Below are 16,071 nucleotides of genomic sequence, written 5' to 3' on the forward strand. Positions count from 1 at the left end.
ATTTATAATTATAATTAGAACGACACCATTTATTAAAAGAAAAAACTTACATAGACACCCCCTAAAAAATATTATATTAACACCTCAGGAGGTATAGCTGTACAAAAGTTAGAAGGACACCCCTTGAAACTATTACACTAACAACTTGTAGAGTGTATAGCTATAATTTTATAAAAAAAATAGGAAATAGTTTACCAGGACTAAACTCAGCCTGCAGCCTAGTTTAACACACACAGCGCAACGCGTATAAATCCTAGGCTTTTAACATATGCTTTTTTCTCAACACATGCATCCCTCGAATGCACATTCACCATAATGGCCTAACATAAAGCAAAACTGCAAAGGGCAGTGGCCATATATTCAGTCATGTGGTGGTAGAGAGAAAATTCCACCAAAAAGTCGCAGACGTTGCAAGTACAGATTTTCCAGATATGCCAACGCTGCCTGCTCACTGCATGCTCATCACACACACCACCACCACCATTACCTCCTCTGCCTTTTGTCATTATTCTTCAAGAACACACATTTCATCAATACATATGTGAGAGGACAAGACACAAAAGAGAGACGCCTAACCCACACTTTTTCACACAGTGGGCGTGTATTGATGAAGAGGGAAGATGGTCAGGGGGGGCTTCTCACCACAATCTAAGGGATGAAAAGGAGAGTTGTTATTAATAATGAGCAAGTACGAAAACAACAACAGCCTTATTAACATAAATTGTTTTGATTCAGCAGATGATTTCAGAGGGCAAAGGTTATAAGGGACTGTCTCTGTCCCCCTTTGTCTTTCTTTTCCTCCTTGCCCTGATGACCATCTGACTTTTCTTTGTACTTTGCCTGCTCTCACCTTGCCAAGGAATACTATTTCTTAAATGTCTCCCTATGGATTCAAACACAGCCCCCCCCCCCCCACCCCCCTTCCCCCTCCTGCCACAAGGGTTTTAACTTCTTGTGTGGAGCCAGGTATGACTCATATATATATTTAGAGCTGTGAGAAATTATCGCCTGGTTTTTATGATACCGCGCCGAGGGTATTCTGTGTCATTTTACTTAAGAGTTCTATTTTTTTTCTCTTTTGTTTTGTTTTATAATGAAATGTTATGTTGGGTTAAACCAATTATGATTATGTGATGCTGGTATATGTCCCACATAAATTGCAGACGAGGAGTTTGAATGAGTTTTTAATTAAGTACTTCTAATTTCATCGATAATACTTCGCGTAATGGCATATCAAGCATATTATCATATGTTGCATCATGGTGCTGGTATGCATCATGAGGCTATCTCAAGCTTGGTTTAGGGCCAGATGGTGTTGGCATGCATCACGTGTCCATCCCACATCAATTGAAAGTAAAGAATTTAGGTGGCTTTTAAGCCCTAAAACCTCATATTTATGGCAACGTGACATTATCAAGAATAAACACATATTCTAATCCAACCGACACAATAGGTTTACTGAATAAAGTAACATCAACTTATGGTCAGACATTATCTATATTGGATAAAGCAATATCGACTCGTTATCATTCAACACTAGCCAATTCTACATCCCTATATAGTGATAAGCTCTATATTTTCAATAAAATTCCATTTTTGTTGGATCAAGCATTATGATGAGACATTGTCAAATTATAATAAATATATTTATATATGGTAGTGTGTTCTATATAGTCACTAAAATTTGAACTTTTATTATTAAAGTGGAGGATTATGAAATTCACTACTAAACAACCATGTTACTGGTAAGTCAAAGTAGAGTTCTAAGTTATACCTCCTTTTATCATCAAACTATGGAAGCATCTAAAGGGTAAGATAGCCCTCTCACAGACATTGCAATGCACCTAATTAAACATACCCCCCATAGTCTTGATTTGCTTGCACCTCTTAATGATGCATATGACACCTTATATAAATTGTTAGGATAATTATAATTATACTCTTGATTTATGATTTATTTATATAAATTATTTTTATTTTTTATGTAATTATAAAAATTGTTCTTGGCAATCAAATAATAAGGATAGTTTGTGTATTATTATCATTGTTTTTAGGGGTATATGTGTAATTTTTTTATAAAAAAAAAAGATTGTTTATGCAAATAATATTGATGATTTTGATGGGTATATGTGTAATTTTTTTAAAAATATATATATAAGGGATTCATATAAATAGACCATAGGTTAGAGGGTATAGATATAATTATTTCCCAAATTCATATTGGGGATTGGAGGAGTTCAAACATAAATATGATTAGGTATTTGTAAGGGATAATTTTACCATCCTCCCCTAAAATTTATTGTAATTACACGTAAATTTCTTGTAGTTTGAAAAATTACATCTAGTACCATTGACGGAAAAATCTCATTTTTAGTCTCATAAATTAGGCCATGATCAATTTTGGTCACATTCATTACAAAAATTTCAATTTCAGGACAGTATCTTTTGATTTGTCTTAATTTTGGTCCCACCGTCAATTATTTGACAGAAAACGTTAAAGTGGTCACATGCTTCTCACGTGGCATATCAACTAATGCGTATTTGGGGGTAAATTTACACTAGGCAAGACGGAAAAGAGGAAAAATTAGAAATTAGGGTTCCATCATCTTGTCTCTTCTCTTGCAATCGAAATCCAGTTTCAATCTTTGAAAAGATGGTGTCAAGTGATGCAACTTCTACAATCAGAACTTTAATGTGTTATGTGGTAAGAAAGCATGTCTAAGAACCTCATTGACAAACTCAAATCTGGGAAGAAGATTTCATGATTGTGATGATATTGCAAGTGGATGTGGATATTTTGTATGGGAAGACCCTCCAATTTGCACAAGGGCAAAGAAGATCATACCTAGGCTCCTTCGCAAGTTGAACAAAATGGAAGAAGAATTCTCTGAAATGAGGAAAAAGGTGAATTTATTGATATTAACAAATAAATTGAATGAAAATCCATATGTAGTCACAATTGACTTTTTTACTAACTTATTGCAGGTCATACAAATATTTTCTTAATCCAACTACCTTTATACATTTTCGCACGTTAATGCATGTCACTACAAAAATAATTATTGTTCCCTAACTATAAATCACCATGGTTTAATTTAAAAATCATAGTAAATCTATTATTTACCACAATCAAATAAAATCGATGCCAAAATTTAACTGTTGACCACGATTCTTCTACATTTGCTATGGTTTTAGCTCTAACCAAAATATTTGCTATAATTTTTAACTGTAGCAAATATTTTCGCATTGCTTGTGGAAACAACAGCTAATAGCAGTTGCACTGTCATGGTTAATTAGTATTTTATGATTTTTTATTTTTAATCATGGTAATTAACCATAATGAAATTTCATTTAGTGTGTGAAGAGAAAAATGAATTTGCCACTTGAATTTTTTTAGGAATTTATTTATAACGTTAATTCGAGGGCTTAACGTTTGTAATTTTGAATTAAATGCTACAATTTATTGTCCACCTTCGACGAATGATTCGATCTCTGCCTTGAATGTTTTGAATATTCTTGAGCTCAAGAAGCTTCCTAAAGAGAATTATTTGGCCTTTTTATTTTGCTCCATCATTCGTTCTCTATGCCCATGTGTGTGTCTTGAATAAGTTTCAAGAATCCCTTTATATAGGTATCGAAGAGGTAGAATTGTGATATACTTGAACACCTTTTGTATAATCTCTTTATAATTTAATTTAAAAAGATACATATTATGTATTTAGAATGGTATGGTTAGTTAATTTGACATTATCTTTTTAATATTTATAAAAAAGATAAATATTAAATTATTTATGTTGATTTGACTTGAGGTTACATATAGTTGCTCCACGTGTCATTGGCTTGGTTTAAATTTCACTGTGAAATATGATTTGATTGACCCACTTCAATATTCATACTTGTCAGCCGTTAATTTGATGTCGAAAATATATATTTTAATATTAATTAAATTAACTATTTACATCTAAATTAATTCAATAAATTTAAAATATAAATAAAACATATTATAATTAATAATTAATATATATTATTTGATATTTATCACCATTTAATTGAATACAAATTTAATTTATCTACTCACCCCAAGTATGTACAAAGATGACTCCATCTACTTTATCTAGGAAAAAAATTTATATGTAACGTGTATATATTAAATTTTATCAAAAATTCAAAATTTAGAATAAAAAAATCAATTCAGCTATGCACCAAGAGAATGTTGCCAACATTAGAAGAAATTTAATATTTAACTATGGCTAATTAATATGGTTAAAAATAAATAATCGTAATAAATAATTATTAACCACAATCACACAATAGTTGTTGGCAGAAGTTTTTGCGAGTGTGGTAAAAATATTTGGTATGACTCACAGTGATGACAAAATAGTTTTCATTTTGAATAATTTAAATTTCTATATTAACTTTTGTTTAATAATATTTAATAATAATTATTTACAATAATTTTAATCCATAGTCAATAATAATTTTTTTGCCGGTACAAACACATGACTTCACTGTAATGAATAAACAAATAAGAAAAAAGTAGAATATTTTTTTTTTCAAATGCTGTCAAACATCATAGTATTATAAATGTGCTACATTAAATTCTTGTTAGGTTTGGGATGAATAGAATTATTGCAGCAAGGACAAGATTTACTTGTAAGATCATTTCCAAGCATTGAGTCATGCACAGCTTTCAGCAGAACACACAGAAGTACCCTCAGACTCAGAGGGAGCCAATACAACAGTGGACTACTGCTACAGTTCAGTAGCAGAGGCATCCATACACCAAAAAGCTACCACATTCGTATTCGGTTATTCCCATGCCGGATCTTCCAAGGACACCAAAATCTAATCTTATTACAACCAATTTTAATTTTCTCATAATATAATTTTCAAGAATTTAAGTAATTAAGTTGTCGGTACTGATAATTAGTGACATATTTATAATGACATGTTAGTAATAACATAAATACGATATAATCATAGTCATTGTCATGACGGGCTTGTCACTACACGTGTGTCAATATTGATAGTCAGTAGTGAGAAGTTTAGGATAATTTTGTTATTAATGATGTGTTAGCCAGGTGGTTATGTTTGAAGTTTCACGAAAAAGTTCGAGTCTCATCATACGTTTGGTTATTTATCTTTCTAATGTGAGTTTATTGCAATAGATTAGTTTATTGATCGAATCGATGTATTTTTGTAATCACTATTTTTATAAACTTATAAAAATTATTATTGTAATGACAAAATAAGAACTCTTGTAAGTTTTATACATATAATTAGTGTCAGTTTTAATATCATCACTTAATTTTGTTTTCTAAAATTTTATTTTTAGTGTCTGAAAGCAAATGAAATCTTTAGAAAAGGGACTTTCTGGGAAATAAGAAATTAAAAAGAAAACCTTGTCAGTAGTCACCTTTAACCCCTACCCCCCCCCCCCCCCACCAAACCTCCAAGTGTCACAAGGATAAAGTTCTAAGGCAAATTGGTGGTGTGTTTGTATAGGTTTTCAAGTTGGAAACAAATGGATCCTGATGCCTTCTCAGCAAGCTTCTTCAAGTGGGACCCAAGAACCACTCTGCCCCCGCCAAACAGGCTGCTGGAGGCGGTGGCGCCACCACCTCCGCCGCCTCCTCCTGCCTACTCCGTCAGGCCCAGAGAGCTTGGAGGTTTGGAGGAGCTGTTCCAAGCTTATGGGATCAGATACTTCACTGCTGCCAAAATAGCTGAGCTTGGATTCACGGTGAACACACTCTTGGACATGAGGGATGAAGAGCTTGACGAGATGATGAACAGCCTTTGTCAGATTTTCCGGTGGGACCTCCTTGTTGGGGAGAGATACGGCATCAAAGCCGCCGTCAGAGCAGAGCGGCGCCGCCTCGATGAGGAGGAAGCACGGCGGCGCCACCTCCTCTCTGGCGACACCACACATGCCCTTGACGCACTGTCTCAAGAAGGTTAGCATCTGTAGTACGTAATGAACTGCATGCATGACAACAAGAATAGGATTATCCACTAATGATAAAATTAATAAAAATACATTTTTTACATGAAGTCATGATTAACATATATATATATATATATATATTGCCATGTTAAAATTCGTAAGTAGGGTTGTCAGAGGAGCCGGTGCAGCAGGAGAAGGAGGCGGCGGGGAGTGGCGGGGGAGGGGTGTGGGAGATGGTCGTGGCGGCGGGTGGAAGGAAACAGCGGAGGAGGAAGAATTACAAGGGCCGGTCTAGAATGGCTTCGATGGAGGAGGAGGATGACGACGATGATGAGAATGAGGGAGCGGAGGATGACGAGAATTGCGGCGGAGGGGGAAGCGAGCGGCAGAGGGAGCACCCGTTCATCGTGACGGAGCCAGGGGAGGTGGCGCGTGGGAAGAAGAACGGCCTTGATTATCTCTTCCATCTCTATGAGCAGTGCCGTGAGTTCTTGATCCAAGTCCAGAGCATAGCCAAGGAGAGAGGAGAAAAATGTCCCACCAAGGTCAGTTCAGCAAAAATCATTGTTATATATTTAAATAAAATACTTCCATTTTCTATAATTTCCTAAACATTTAGAAAAAAGATAAATATGTATCTATATATATATATATATTATTTTCTAATAACTCAAATGTCACATTTAATTAATAACTAATAATATCCACGTCAAAAAAAACATAGAGCGAAAATGTATCAAGTGCATCAACGATAATATTAGACGGCATAAATTCAGAGAGTGTCAATAGAATCAAGACATGATTTTTTTTGACTATGTGTTTCACTATTTTATTAGTATTTCATATACATACCAAAATGTGTTTTGTAATATATTTTTTTTGTAATAATCTCTATATGTGTTGCTTGTTTTTCTAGTCCTTTGGTGCACTTTTAGGCAGTGTAAGAACATAGAAAACAGTTGGATTGGAAAGAGAGGGAAGGGAAGTGTGGCGATGATGTTCATGGGGGTGGGGGTGGGGGTGGGAGTGTTGTTATAGTGGTAATGATGGTGGTGGTGGATGTGTGAGTGTCCGAACCGTACAACATGGAGCAGCTGAAAGTAGCTGGGCCTGTGTGGTTGGGGTGCGAGCTGTCCACATGAGAACTCGACAGCTTGTGTACGGTTTTCTGGGCCTCTCTGCAAATCCAAAAGGGCCCCAAAGAATCACCCCCACCCACATCCACACCCTATTTCTCCCTTCATCTTTCCCCCTCTCAACATTTGTTGCAGAAACTAACAATCATTCTCAAATCTTGCTTTCAATATTCTCTCTCTCCTTCTCTCTCTCTCTCTCTATATATATATATACATATATACGTATATATATGTTTCTGGGGTGGGGGGGGGGGGGGGGGGTAGAGTAGAGTCAATTGAAGTGAGTAAATATTCTTTGAACGTGGAATCTTGCAGTTTCTTTTTCTTTTCTGAACAAAAATCTAAGTTTTCTCATGCACTATGAGTTACAAAGGTGGTTGGAAGTTGTCAAATCAATGAGTGATACAAAATACTGTTACTGCTAGTTTTAGTACAAGACATGTCTTATGTTTCGAACTAGTCTAGGATTTTCTTTTCGTGCTCATATTTCTCCTACAGTAATGATACATAAATTTGAATTTACTCTTGACCAGTGGTATATAAATCAGTTACTTTTAATTGGACAGTTCTCAGTTTGATCATATTCAATAGGTTAACACGAGAGACTCATCTCTAAGGACAAAGTTTATAACATAACAAACTCTATCAAGTTTAGTTCTTGTAGATTGCTGCACCCTGACGCACAATATGAATGATTGACACATATCCTCTTTTTTTAGAATTCACGAGCATGTGTCATCCGTACGTCCAAACATCGTGCAAACATGTATCTGATGCAATTTCATGTTCGTCTAGGTGACAAACCAAGTGTTCAGGTATGCAAAAAAGGCAGGGGCCAACTACATCAACAAGCCCAAGATGCGGCACTATGTGCATTGCTACGCCCTGCACTGCCTTGATGAGGAGACGTCCAATGCTCTGAGGCGGGCTTTCAAGGAGAGAGGAGAGAATGTCGGGGCATGGAGGCAAGCATGTTACAAGCCCTTGGTGGCCATAGCAGCAAGACAGGGATGGGACATTGATGCCATCTTCAATGCTCATCCCCACCTCTCCATTTGGTACGTCCCCACAAAGCTCCGCCAGCTCTGCCATGCCGAGAGGAGCAGTGCCGCTGCCTCCAGCTCCATCACTGGTGGCGGGGCTGATCATTTGCCATTCTAATGTACGTGTGTATGTTTGAGTTGTAAGCTCTAGTTTACTTGTGATCTATGAGAGATGGTAGTTCCTTTCAATTTGCCCAGTGTAAAGGTAACTTAACCTTTTAGTCGTGGTAGTAGTACTAGTACTGTTTTGACCTATTATGTTTGTCCACCACAGCTAAGTCATGACTAATATCATGCTCGCCTTACACATGCGCGAGAACATACAGAAACCCTTTTGGTTTCTACATCTAGGCACCAATCTCAAATTCTAATGGATATGAAATCACTTTGCAAAATTTATAATGAAACAAATAATGTCCAAACACTTGCAGAAACGACATACAGTGATATGGAGTATATTTCTTGATTCTGAGTCTCGCCAGTTTTCCTGATTAAATATGTAAATGAAGTTTGAACGGCGACATCAACAAGGAAGTGTGGTAAGCCAATCTGAGATCGAGACTCTGCTGGTCAAGAGGAATGAGTCGGGTATCTCCACAATACATCAGCCCATGTGCTCACCCCATCAGTAACCTCCTTAACCACAGATGCCACCTCGTCTACGTTAACACGAATTTGCTGCTTGCTATCTCTTTCTCGGACAGTCACTGAGGATGTAGAATCAACTGTAATTGCGAAGGGAACTCCAAGTTCATCAGTTCTTGCATATCTCTTTCCTATTGAGGTGCCTGCAAAAATATAACACATGAATTGATGGTATTATTATGCCTGATGTTTTATGTCAACTCTCATGCATCAGATGATCCATATGGAGGTCTTCTATTTCCTTTACGGGGGAAACAACTTCAATTTATCATCCTATTTTCATCTGCTGACAATCTCTAACGCTTGATGACTCCAAAAGCTTTTCAAAGTGTTTCCATTACCTATTCCACTAGCAAAATAGTTTTCTTCTTCACGATAGTAATTAAGTTTCATTACTTATTTCAAGCCCTTGTTAGCATCCTTTTCGTCTTGAACGCTAAAGTTTCACTCAACGAAGATAATCAGCAAAAGAACAGATAAAGGTATAGAAAACCGAAAGTTCTTAAAGCACAAATTTCTCGAGAACTAATAAAACAAGTTGGCCATCCAGGAACAAGTTTAAGGTATTTAACAGAAACAGTAAACTGCAATCTGACCTATATAACAAAAGTAGCCAAGTGATCCAGTTAGCCTAAACTGAAAAATTGCAAAGGTCCAACACCGACAGCACCCATTTGGAAATATGGCCAAGATGAGGAAAAGGGTAAAAGAAAATGGGTACACTAGCTAGTACCTAGCCAAGTGATCCAGTTAGCCTAAACTGAAAAATTCCAAAGGTCCAACACTGAAGGCATCCATTTGGAAATATGGCCAAGATGAGGAAAAGGGTAAAAGAAAATGGGTACACTAGCTAGTACCTAGCCTACTCAAATATTTTATAAGGTAGATGAAATCCCCGAGGTGCATACCTGTTATATCGATTTTGTAGGAGATCCCAACAGTGGTCAATGCTCTGGCAATATTTCTGGCAACTTCCTCATATTGTTGATTCTGAACCAGAGGAAATACAGTGCATTTGATTGGAGCTACTAGTGGTGGAAAGCGGAAGACATTCAATTGTTCATCCCCATCTTTACTAGGCCTTGTATAAAACGAATGCTCATATAGGCAGTATATGATCCTTCCAATACCAAACGATGGTTCAATCACAGATGGTGTGAAAACCCTTTGATGTTCCTTTTTCTTCTCTTTGGAGATCGAGACCATGTTACTCTTTATGGTCACAACTTTGTCCAGGGTACAAACACGAAACTCTGCCTCACCCTTGGTTTCCAAGGTTGCTTTCATCTCCATGGCTTCCTCTTCCCCCATAGCCTGTTTACAAGCAAGAACCCAGAAAATTTCATAATTTTTGAAAAATCTATAGTTGAGTATTATTGATAATTAATCGCTATTCTGAATAAGAGCAAACCAAATCCTAAGAGGATGGTAAAAAAACAAGTTAACAGTATGTGCCGCCAATCTTAAAAAGCAATGTTATATCCTCTCAAGAGTGAAAATGGCTACTTGTCAACAGGGAGAAATCAAACATTCGAATATCTCTCAGCATAGAAAAATCAAGGGTAGAAAGAAATGGAAGCAACAAGTGAAAACGACACTCTCCAAGTGCATAGAAATGGACTGACAAATACATTATAGTAGTTGCATACCTCTAAAGCTTCAACCACCATCCTTTGGTTACCCTTAAAAGCAAGACCCAGCTCTTTTTTCACTGGAGCAATAACAAGTTTCTGAAAGAGACCAAACAACATTCTGTGTAAGGTTTAACCATTAAGCATGTAGTAAGAGCCATCAGACTGTCAGACTTCCAGTGGTGAAGGAGAGAGAAAGAGAGGGAGGGAGGAATAAACAGAGTCAATGACATGATACTTCAGGAGTACTGCCCCCAGTTATGGAGATCACAACACTCACAAATTGATGACAACAACCCCAGTGATTAAACACAAGTATGGGCATATTCACAAGGCGTGATGTCTTCAATATTGTACGTTATCTTGATGTCAACTAGGAGCGTGCTCAGAGTAGCATGAAATAAGCTGAGGAGGAAAGAAGCTGATACCTCTACTTCTCTTGGTTCTGGATATTTTTCATGTGCCACCAGGGGAACACCACTTTTATCCTGCAAATAGTGAATCAGGACTAGGTCATAAAATCGACTTTAGCATCTACCGTCGACAACTATTCATGTGCTCTCACCAAAACCTAGTCAAACGGTTCAACCAAAAACTATAATCACCAATATCACTTGAGTAAAAATAGATTGACATGAACCAAAGTACAAGGACGTCATTGCAACTTGTCCCCTTTGACAGATTGTATATGCAAATTCACCAGAACTTACAGTATGCGCGTGTAAATCATATGCCGATCTATCTGCAATACCAACACACTCAATCCAACCGTATGAGCATTCAATTTCAGCATCCCAACAATCTGCTGCATAGTGTGCCATCTCATTTGCCAGATGTTGGCGGAATCGCAGGCGGTCTTTGTCAATCCCAAGTTCGGTTAAGAACAAGTATACTCGCCCTATGAAATAACCCAGTGTTTCATTATTGACGATTCCCTGCGCCACACAGATTTATGAATTATTGTTAAAATAGAGAACAAAATCCCAGGGAGGAGACAGGAAGAAACTAGATGACAGACATCCAATAAACCAACCTGAGTAACTGCTTCTCCGATAGGAATTCTCCTTGCTGCTTGTCCAGACACCTGATCTTCTCTTGGGAACATCAAAAATTCCAAACTTGCAACTTCAGAGAATTTTGGATGAGATTTGTCATCAGGATCTACAAAGTGTTCGATCTCTGCCAGCGTAAATTCACGAACCCTTAAAAGACCTTGCCGTGGAGAGATCTGCAAAGTTCATACATGTCATAAAACACACATGTAGCTCAATGTGCGGAAAAGATCTAATATGCATAGCACATGCATTTGGGAGCTTGTAGATTACTCTCATTTCATATAAATAAATAATCTCAGACAGAACTCTGCAACGAGCTAGAAATTTCCATAGGACCAAAACTGTCATTTATGCTTACTAGATAAAATATTCATCCACTGTTCCAATTCTGCCTTTTAGATTGTCATTTGTCAAACTTAACCTATTCTTCATGTGCTCTGAGGGAATCTTTGTGGCCACAGGAAGAAGCTAATACATTGTCAAAAATTTTTTAGGCATTCAACACTCAGATAGTCGGAGGAAACTTTTCCACGCAAACCTTTTGGCTCTTTTCCATGTGCAGAGATTTTTTCTTGGTGCCCCAGGGATTCAAAGTAAAGTACTTATAAAATGCTATGTCCTTGTGTAGTTCAACATGTACCATAGTTTCTGTAAGAGAATTAATCTCAGTTTCCTTGATAATTGCTGCAAATGCTACCATTTTCACACCCAAACCAAATAGATTGGGTATATATTAATATCGAACATATCTTCCAAATTAGAAATAAAAAACCACTTTTGTCCTATCCTCAACATCTACATTGTTCAAGTCCCTATTGATTATACAACTAGCGTTCACATAATTTTGGTATTCTATATTATAACAAAACCTTATCTGAGAAAACTCAAAAATGCATGCAAAAATAGCAGTTTTTATGGTAGTATAGGAGACCTCATTCCGAAAAGCTTGACCAATCTGTGCAGCTGCAAAAGGAAGCTTGTTGCCATTATAGTAGTACAAGTCCTTAAAGTTCACGAAAATGCCTTGAGCTGTCTCAGGGCGCATGTATCTGCAGAATATTAGATTTCAAAAAGAATTGAAGAAACAAAAAAAGGAATCAGATATAGAAAACCATTAAGCCATGCAAGAGGAAATTAGTTCAAGAATAATAACATATCCTCACCCAGGGCTCAAGCCAGATGGCCCAATTGATGTCTGAAACATTAGATTGAAAGGATAGGGGTCTGAGAGACTGTTCTTTGTATCTGGAGCGGTAATTCCATAACCCTTTATTTTAGCACCCAGCTCTTCAGCAGAGAGGTCATCCAACACAGCAAGCACATGCCTGAGTTCTGCTGCCTTCTCAGCGCTAAGATTAGGGTCTTTCTCAAGCTTGTCTTTGCAATAATCCTTGAGCAAATGGTCTGCCCGATAACATGTTCCGGTCTTTTCATCTTTAACCATAAGGTCCGTAAACTTATCAACATGACCCGATGCTTTCAGCACAATCTCTGGTGTAACACAAGGGCAATCAACTTCCAACATGTTCTCTTCAAGAACGAAATGCTGAAACATCAAAACAAATGTTTAGCAAAAAGTCCCTGGTTTACATGGAAAGAAAGGACAGGAAAAATAAAAGGAAATACATTGAAAAAGCATAAAAAAAATGTACCAGTACACATATAGAAAAAGAGTAAAGAATTTTAATTACATAACAAAAGTATTACAATTATAAAATAAAGTCAGTTAGTTTCAGTAACCCTCTTTAACAGCATCCAGAAACCACATACAAAGGTTAACATATCTGAGCAAAAGATTCAATAATTCTACATAAAGTCATCACAACCATCAGAATCACTAGATTGACAACTAAGAAGAATTATCAGCCAAAACTTTGTTCTTGCATGCAAAAGATCTCTGTCGCTGCAGCCCACCCTTGTACTACTGATAACTCGCTCAAACAAGATACCGTTCCAAGAAACATTTACCTTAAGTATCAAAATCACAGAAACCAAACCACGGCTTCACAAAGGAAACCCATTAGTAAAACCACCAAAACTAGATCAACAAACAAACTAACAACACTACCCAGCAATTACAAGCACCACTCAGAACTGAATACATAATTTCATCCAATTACCAACAAAAGCCACCAAAAGAACTCCAATCCAAATTCGGGGCTCTATTAAAATTAACAATAGCAAAAACCGAAATGTATAAACCTGACGCCAGAAGGCGAGCACGTTGGACTTGACCGCGCATCCGGGTGGCCCATAATCGTAAAGCCCAGCAACCCCGCGGTAGATCTTGAAGGATGGGATGTAAAACAAACGGCGTTCAAGGGTGTTAACGACAGCTTGCCGGAACGCCTCCCTGTTGTGGGCTTCTTGCGCGGCGTCCATTTCTATGCACACACAGTAGAATTCCCGAAGCCCTAGAAAGCTGGGAATTTATAGTCCTAGCGAGTGGAATTGGATTGTAGACAGTAATAGTGGTAGTTTACATTTATCCATCCGCAGATTTTTGTATTGAAGTGTGGGGACAAAGAAGGAGAAAAATATCAGCAGGAGATTCTTTTTTCTATATTTTTGGGTTCAAAGTCCAGTCCAGCGTGCTCATGTTGTGTGGTCTTATTTCACTTTGGATCTTCTTTTAGCTTTATTTTGAGAAAAAGAGTTGAAAAAAGAGAGAAAAGAATTTTTCCTTTGCTTTTTTCCCCCTGATATTTTTATGAAATTTAAAATTTTGAATATTACTTGGAACCCATAATTTAAATTTAAAACAAAAAAATTATCAAATTTGAAAATTGTGTTAAAAAAAATAATAATTACATTTACACCCCTATTTTTTGCATAATTTAGAAACCATTCATAACATCTAAGAAGTAGGGTTAATTTGAGTAGTATTGTTGGCATTTTCTGAGGTGTATGTATAATTTTTTTAAAAGTAGGGATTATTTATGTAAATGATGTCAATATTTTTAGTGGGTTTGGACCAACTATTATCATATCTTGATATCAAATACATAAAAAGCCGGAATAACAATATGAAACAATTCAAGAAATTATGAGAATTGTGTTTGCATAAGTTGGATGAAGAACAAAAAGTTTTCAATTGATCCTTACTATTCATGTTGTTGTTAACTTTAGAGTTTGGATTTTAGACCTATCTTCATTCACATCTCTTATCTTTAAAGAGGACATCTCACATATTAAAATGTTATTTTTATTAATAATAATAGATGACAGTTACATCACAATAATAAATTATGTTAGTCATAAATGAACGATGGGAGTGATAGGCGTTATTCTTCTTTGGTTATTATTTGTTCAAATGAAATTATCAGTTTAGAAACTAAGTACCGATTCGTTGTTGAACTTAATAGGGGTGAAATAGTAACACTCCTCCAAAAGATGGATTCGCCCTTAAAAAATAAAAGTACGATTAGATCAGATTAAGATTTGCATATTTTTTACACAATTTATTTTTGTAGCAGTTGATCGTTCAATCATCTCAATACTTAATTTGCCACGTAGATTGAACTTTTTTCCAATACACAGACCCTCTTACAAATGTTAGCAGTCACCAATTTCAAGTATTCGTCTTTATAATATTTATTGAGTTCTAACTTTTTGACATACTACCAAACTAATTTAAGTACCAGACAGTTATTCTTGAGGCCCATCACAACGAGTCTAACGACTATATACTTAGGTACCCCTATATTCTAGATCGATGTTCTCGTAAGTCTTTACCTCTTTCATTCTCCCTTTTCTTCTCATTTCTTGTGTTTGTGCTTATTTTGTGCTCTTTTTATGCTATTGTGCATATTTTTTCAAATTCTAATATTGGAAATAATATTGGTGAGTCCTTGAAGAACCTAACCATAATTTGAGTGTATTTGCAGCTTATCTTCATAAAAGGGCTCTTCTGAAACTTTGAGATCAATTTCTTAATCTAGTTTGATTGAAATCTTACTTTATATATATAAAGAACAAATAAAACTTAGATCATAAATTACAATAGAATAAAATATTAATATTATGTTTGGATGTATATTTTGAGTGCTTTCGTTTATTTGTTGAGATAAAGAGAGAAAAATATAGATAAATAGGCATGTTTAGATTTATTTTTAGAAATAACTCAAAGTATGGTTTTGTATTTTTTTTCCTTTTTTGAACAAAAATTACTGTTTATCGTCAAATCATATATCCTATATATGCATTTAAATATGTATATATGATTTTGTTTGTCGGTAGGTTAAATTGTGTAGATTATTATAATTTTATTCTAACATAAAAATATTGAAAATGGACTGTCGGACTCTGGATATCACACTTCAATATGCTAAGAATTTGAAAAAGATGAACCTCATTTCGGAACGGCGCCGCAGCAGACTGCCTCACTTTTGATGTGAAGCTTATATATGTACAAGAGGGTGAGGGAGAAACCTATTATGCCAAGAGGGGACAAAACAATTAAAAAATAATCAAAAAAGAAAAAAAAATACATGAACAATAATGTTAATCCACCTTAAATAATAAAAAAATAGCCAAAAAAAAAAACAAAAATAAATTCACCAAACATTCCCTCCATTTTTGGACATTTTGGAGATGGCTCAGAGATTAATCCAA

General features: G+C 36.0%; 2 protein-coding genes across 3 annotated transcripts; one reads left to right on the forward strand and one right to left on the reverse strand.

Moving 5' to 3' along the window:
- The first annotated feature begins 5,471 nt into the window (after positions 1 to 5,471).
- Positions 5,472 to 8,381, forward strand: LFY (floral meristem identity control protein LEAFY). Of its 2 annotated transcripts, none has more exons than XM_088878472.1 (3): positions 5,472 to 5,957; positions 6,110 to 6,492; positions 7,879 to 8,381. In XM_088878472.1, the coding sequence occupies exons 1-3, from the start codon at positions 5,525 to 5,527 to the stop codon at positions 8,242 to 8,244; spliced, it is 1,182 nt and encodes a 393-aa protein (XP_088734598.1). In that variant the 5' UTR covers positions 5,472 to 5,524; the 3' UTR covers positions 8,245 to 8,381. The 2 variants fall into 2 exon arrangements, with proteins under 2 accessions (XP_088734598.1, XP_011073600.3); XM_011075298.3 differs by having other exon boundaries at positions 6,113 to 6,492.
- A 116-nt stretch (positions 8,382 to 8,497) lies between these two features.
- Positions 8,498 to 13,998, reverse strand: LOC105158290 (glycine--tRNA ligase, mitochondrial 1). The gene is made up of 9 exons (XM_011074989.3): positions 13,660 to 13,998; positions 12,621 to 13,003; positions 12,389 to 12,506; positions 11,436 to 11,630; positions 11,113 to 11,337; positions 10,831 to 10,890; positions 10,421 to 10,501; positions 9,680 to 10,085; positions 8,498 to 8,914 (listed from the first exon to the last, which is right to left on the reverse strand). Exons 1-9 carry the CDS (start codon positions 13,837 to 13,839, stop codon positions 8,697 to 8,699), a joined length of 1,866 nt encoding a protein of 621 aa, XP_011073291.1. The 5' UTR covers positions 13,840 to 13,998; the 3' UTR covers positions 8,498 to 8,696.
- Positions 13,999 to 16,071: the final 2,073 nt, after the last annotated feature.

The sequence above is a fragment of the Sesamum indicum genome, linkage group LG3 (assembly GCF_026168435.1).
Source record: "Sesamum indicum cultivar Baizhima isolate 11 linkage group LG3, ASM2616843v1, whole genome shotgun sequence".
NCBI classification, from domain to species: Eukaryota; Viridiplantae; Streptophyta; class Magnoliopsida; order Lamiales; family Pedaliaceae; genus Sesamum; species Sesamum indicum.

Coding starts and splice junctions, on each gene's coding strand:
- LFY (XM_088878472.1), top strand. CDS start 5,525: ATGGATCCTGATGCCTTCTCAGCAAGCTTCTTCAAGTGGGACCCAAGA. Junction 5,958..6,109: donor TGACGCACTGTCTCAAGAAG/GTTAGCATCTGT, acceptor AAAATTCGTAAG/TAGGGTTGTCAGAGGAGCCG. Junction 6,493..7,878: donor GAGAAAAATGTCCCACCAAG/GTCAGTTCAGCA, acceptor ATGTTCGTCTAG/GTGACAAACCAAGTGTTCAG.
- LOC105158290 (XM_011074989.3), bottom strand. CDS start 13,839: ATGGACGCCGCGCAAGAAGCCCACAACAGGGAGGCGTTCCGGCAAGCT. Junction 12,507..12,620: donor CCATCTGGCTTGAGCCCTGG/GTGAGGATATGT, acceptor AATATTCTGCAG/ATACATGCGCCCTGAGACAG. Junction 10,502..10,830: donor CAGAACCAAGAGAAGTAGAG/GTATCAGCTTCT, acceptor GGTCTCTTTCAG/AAACTTGTTATTGCTCCAGT.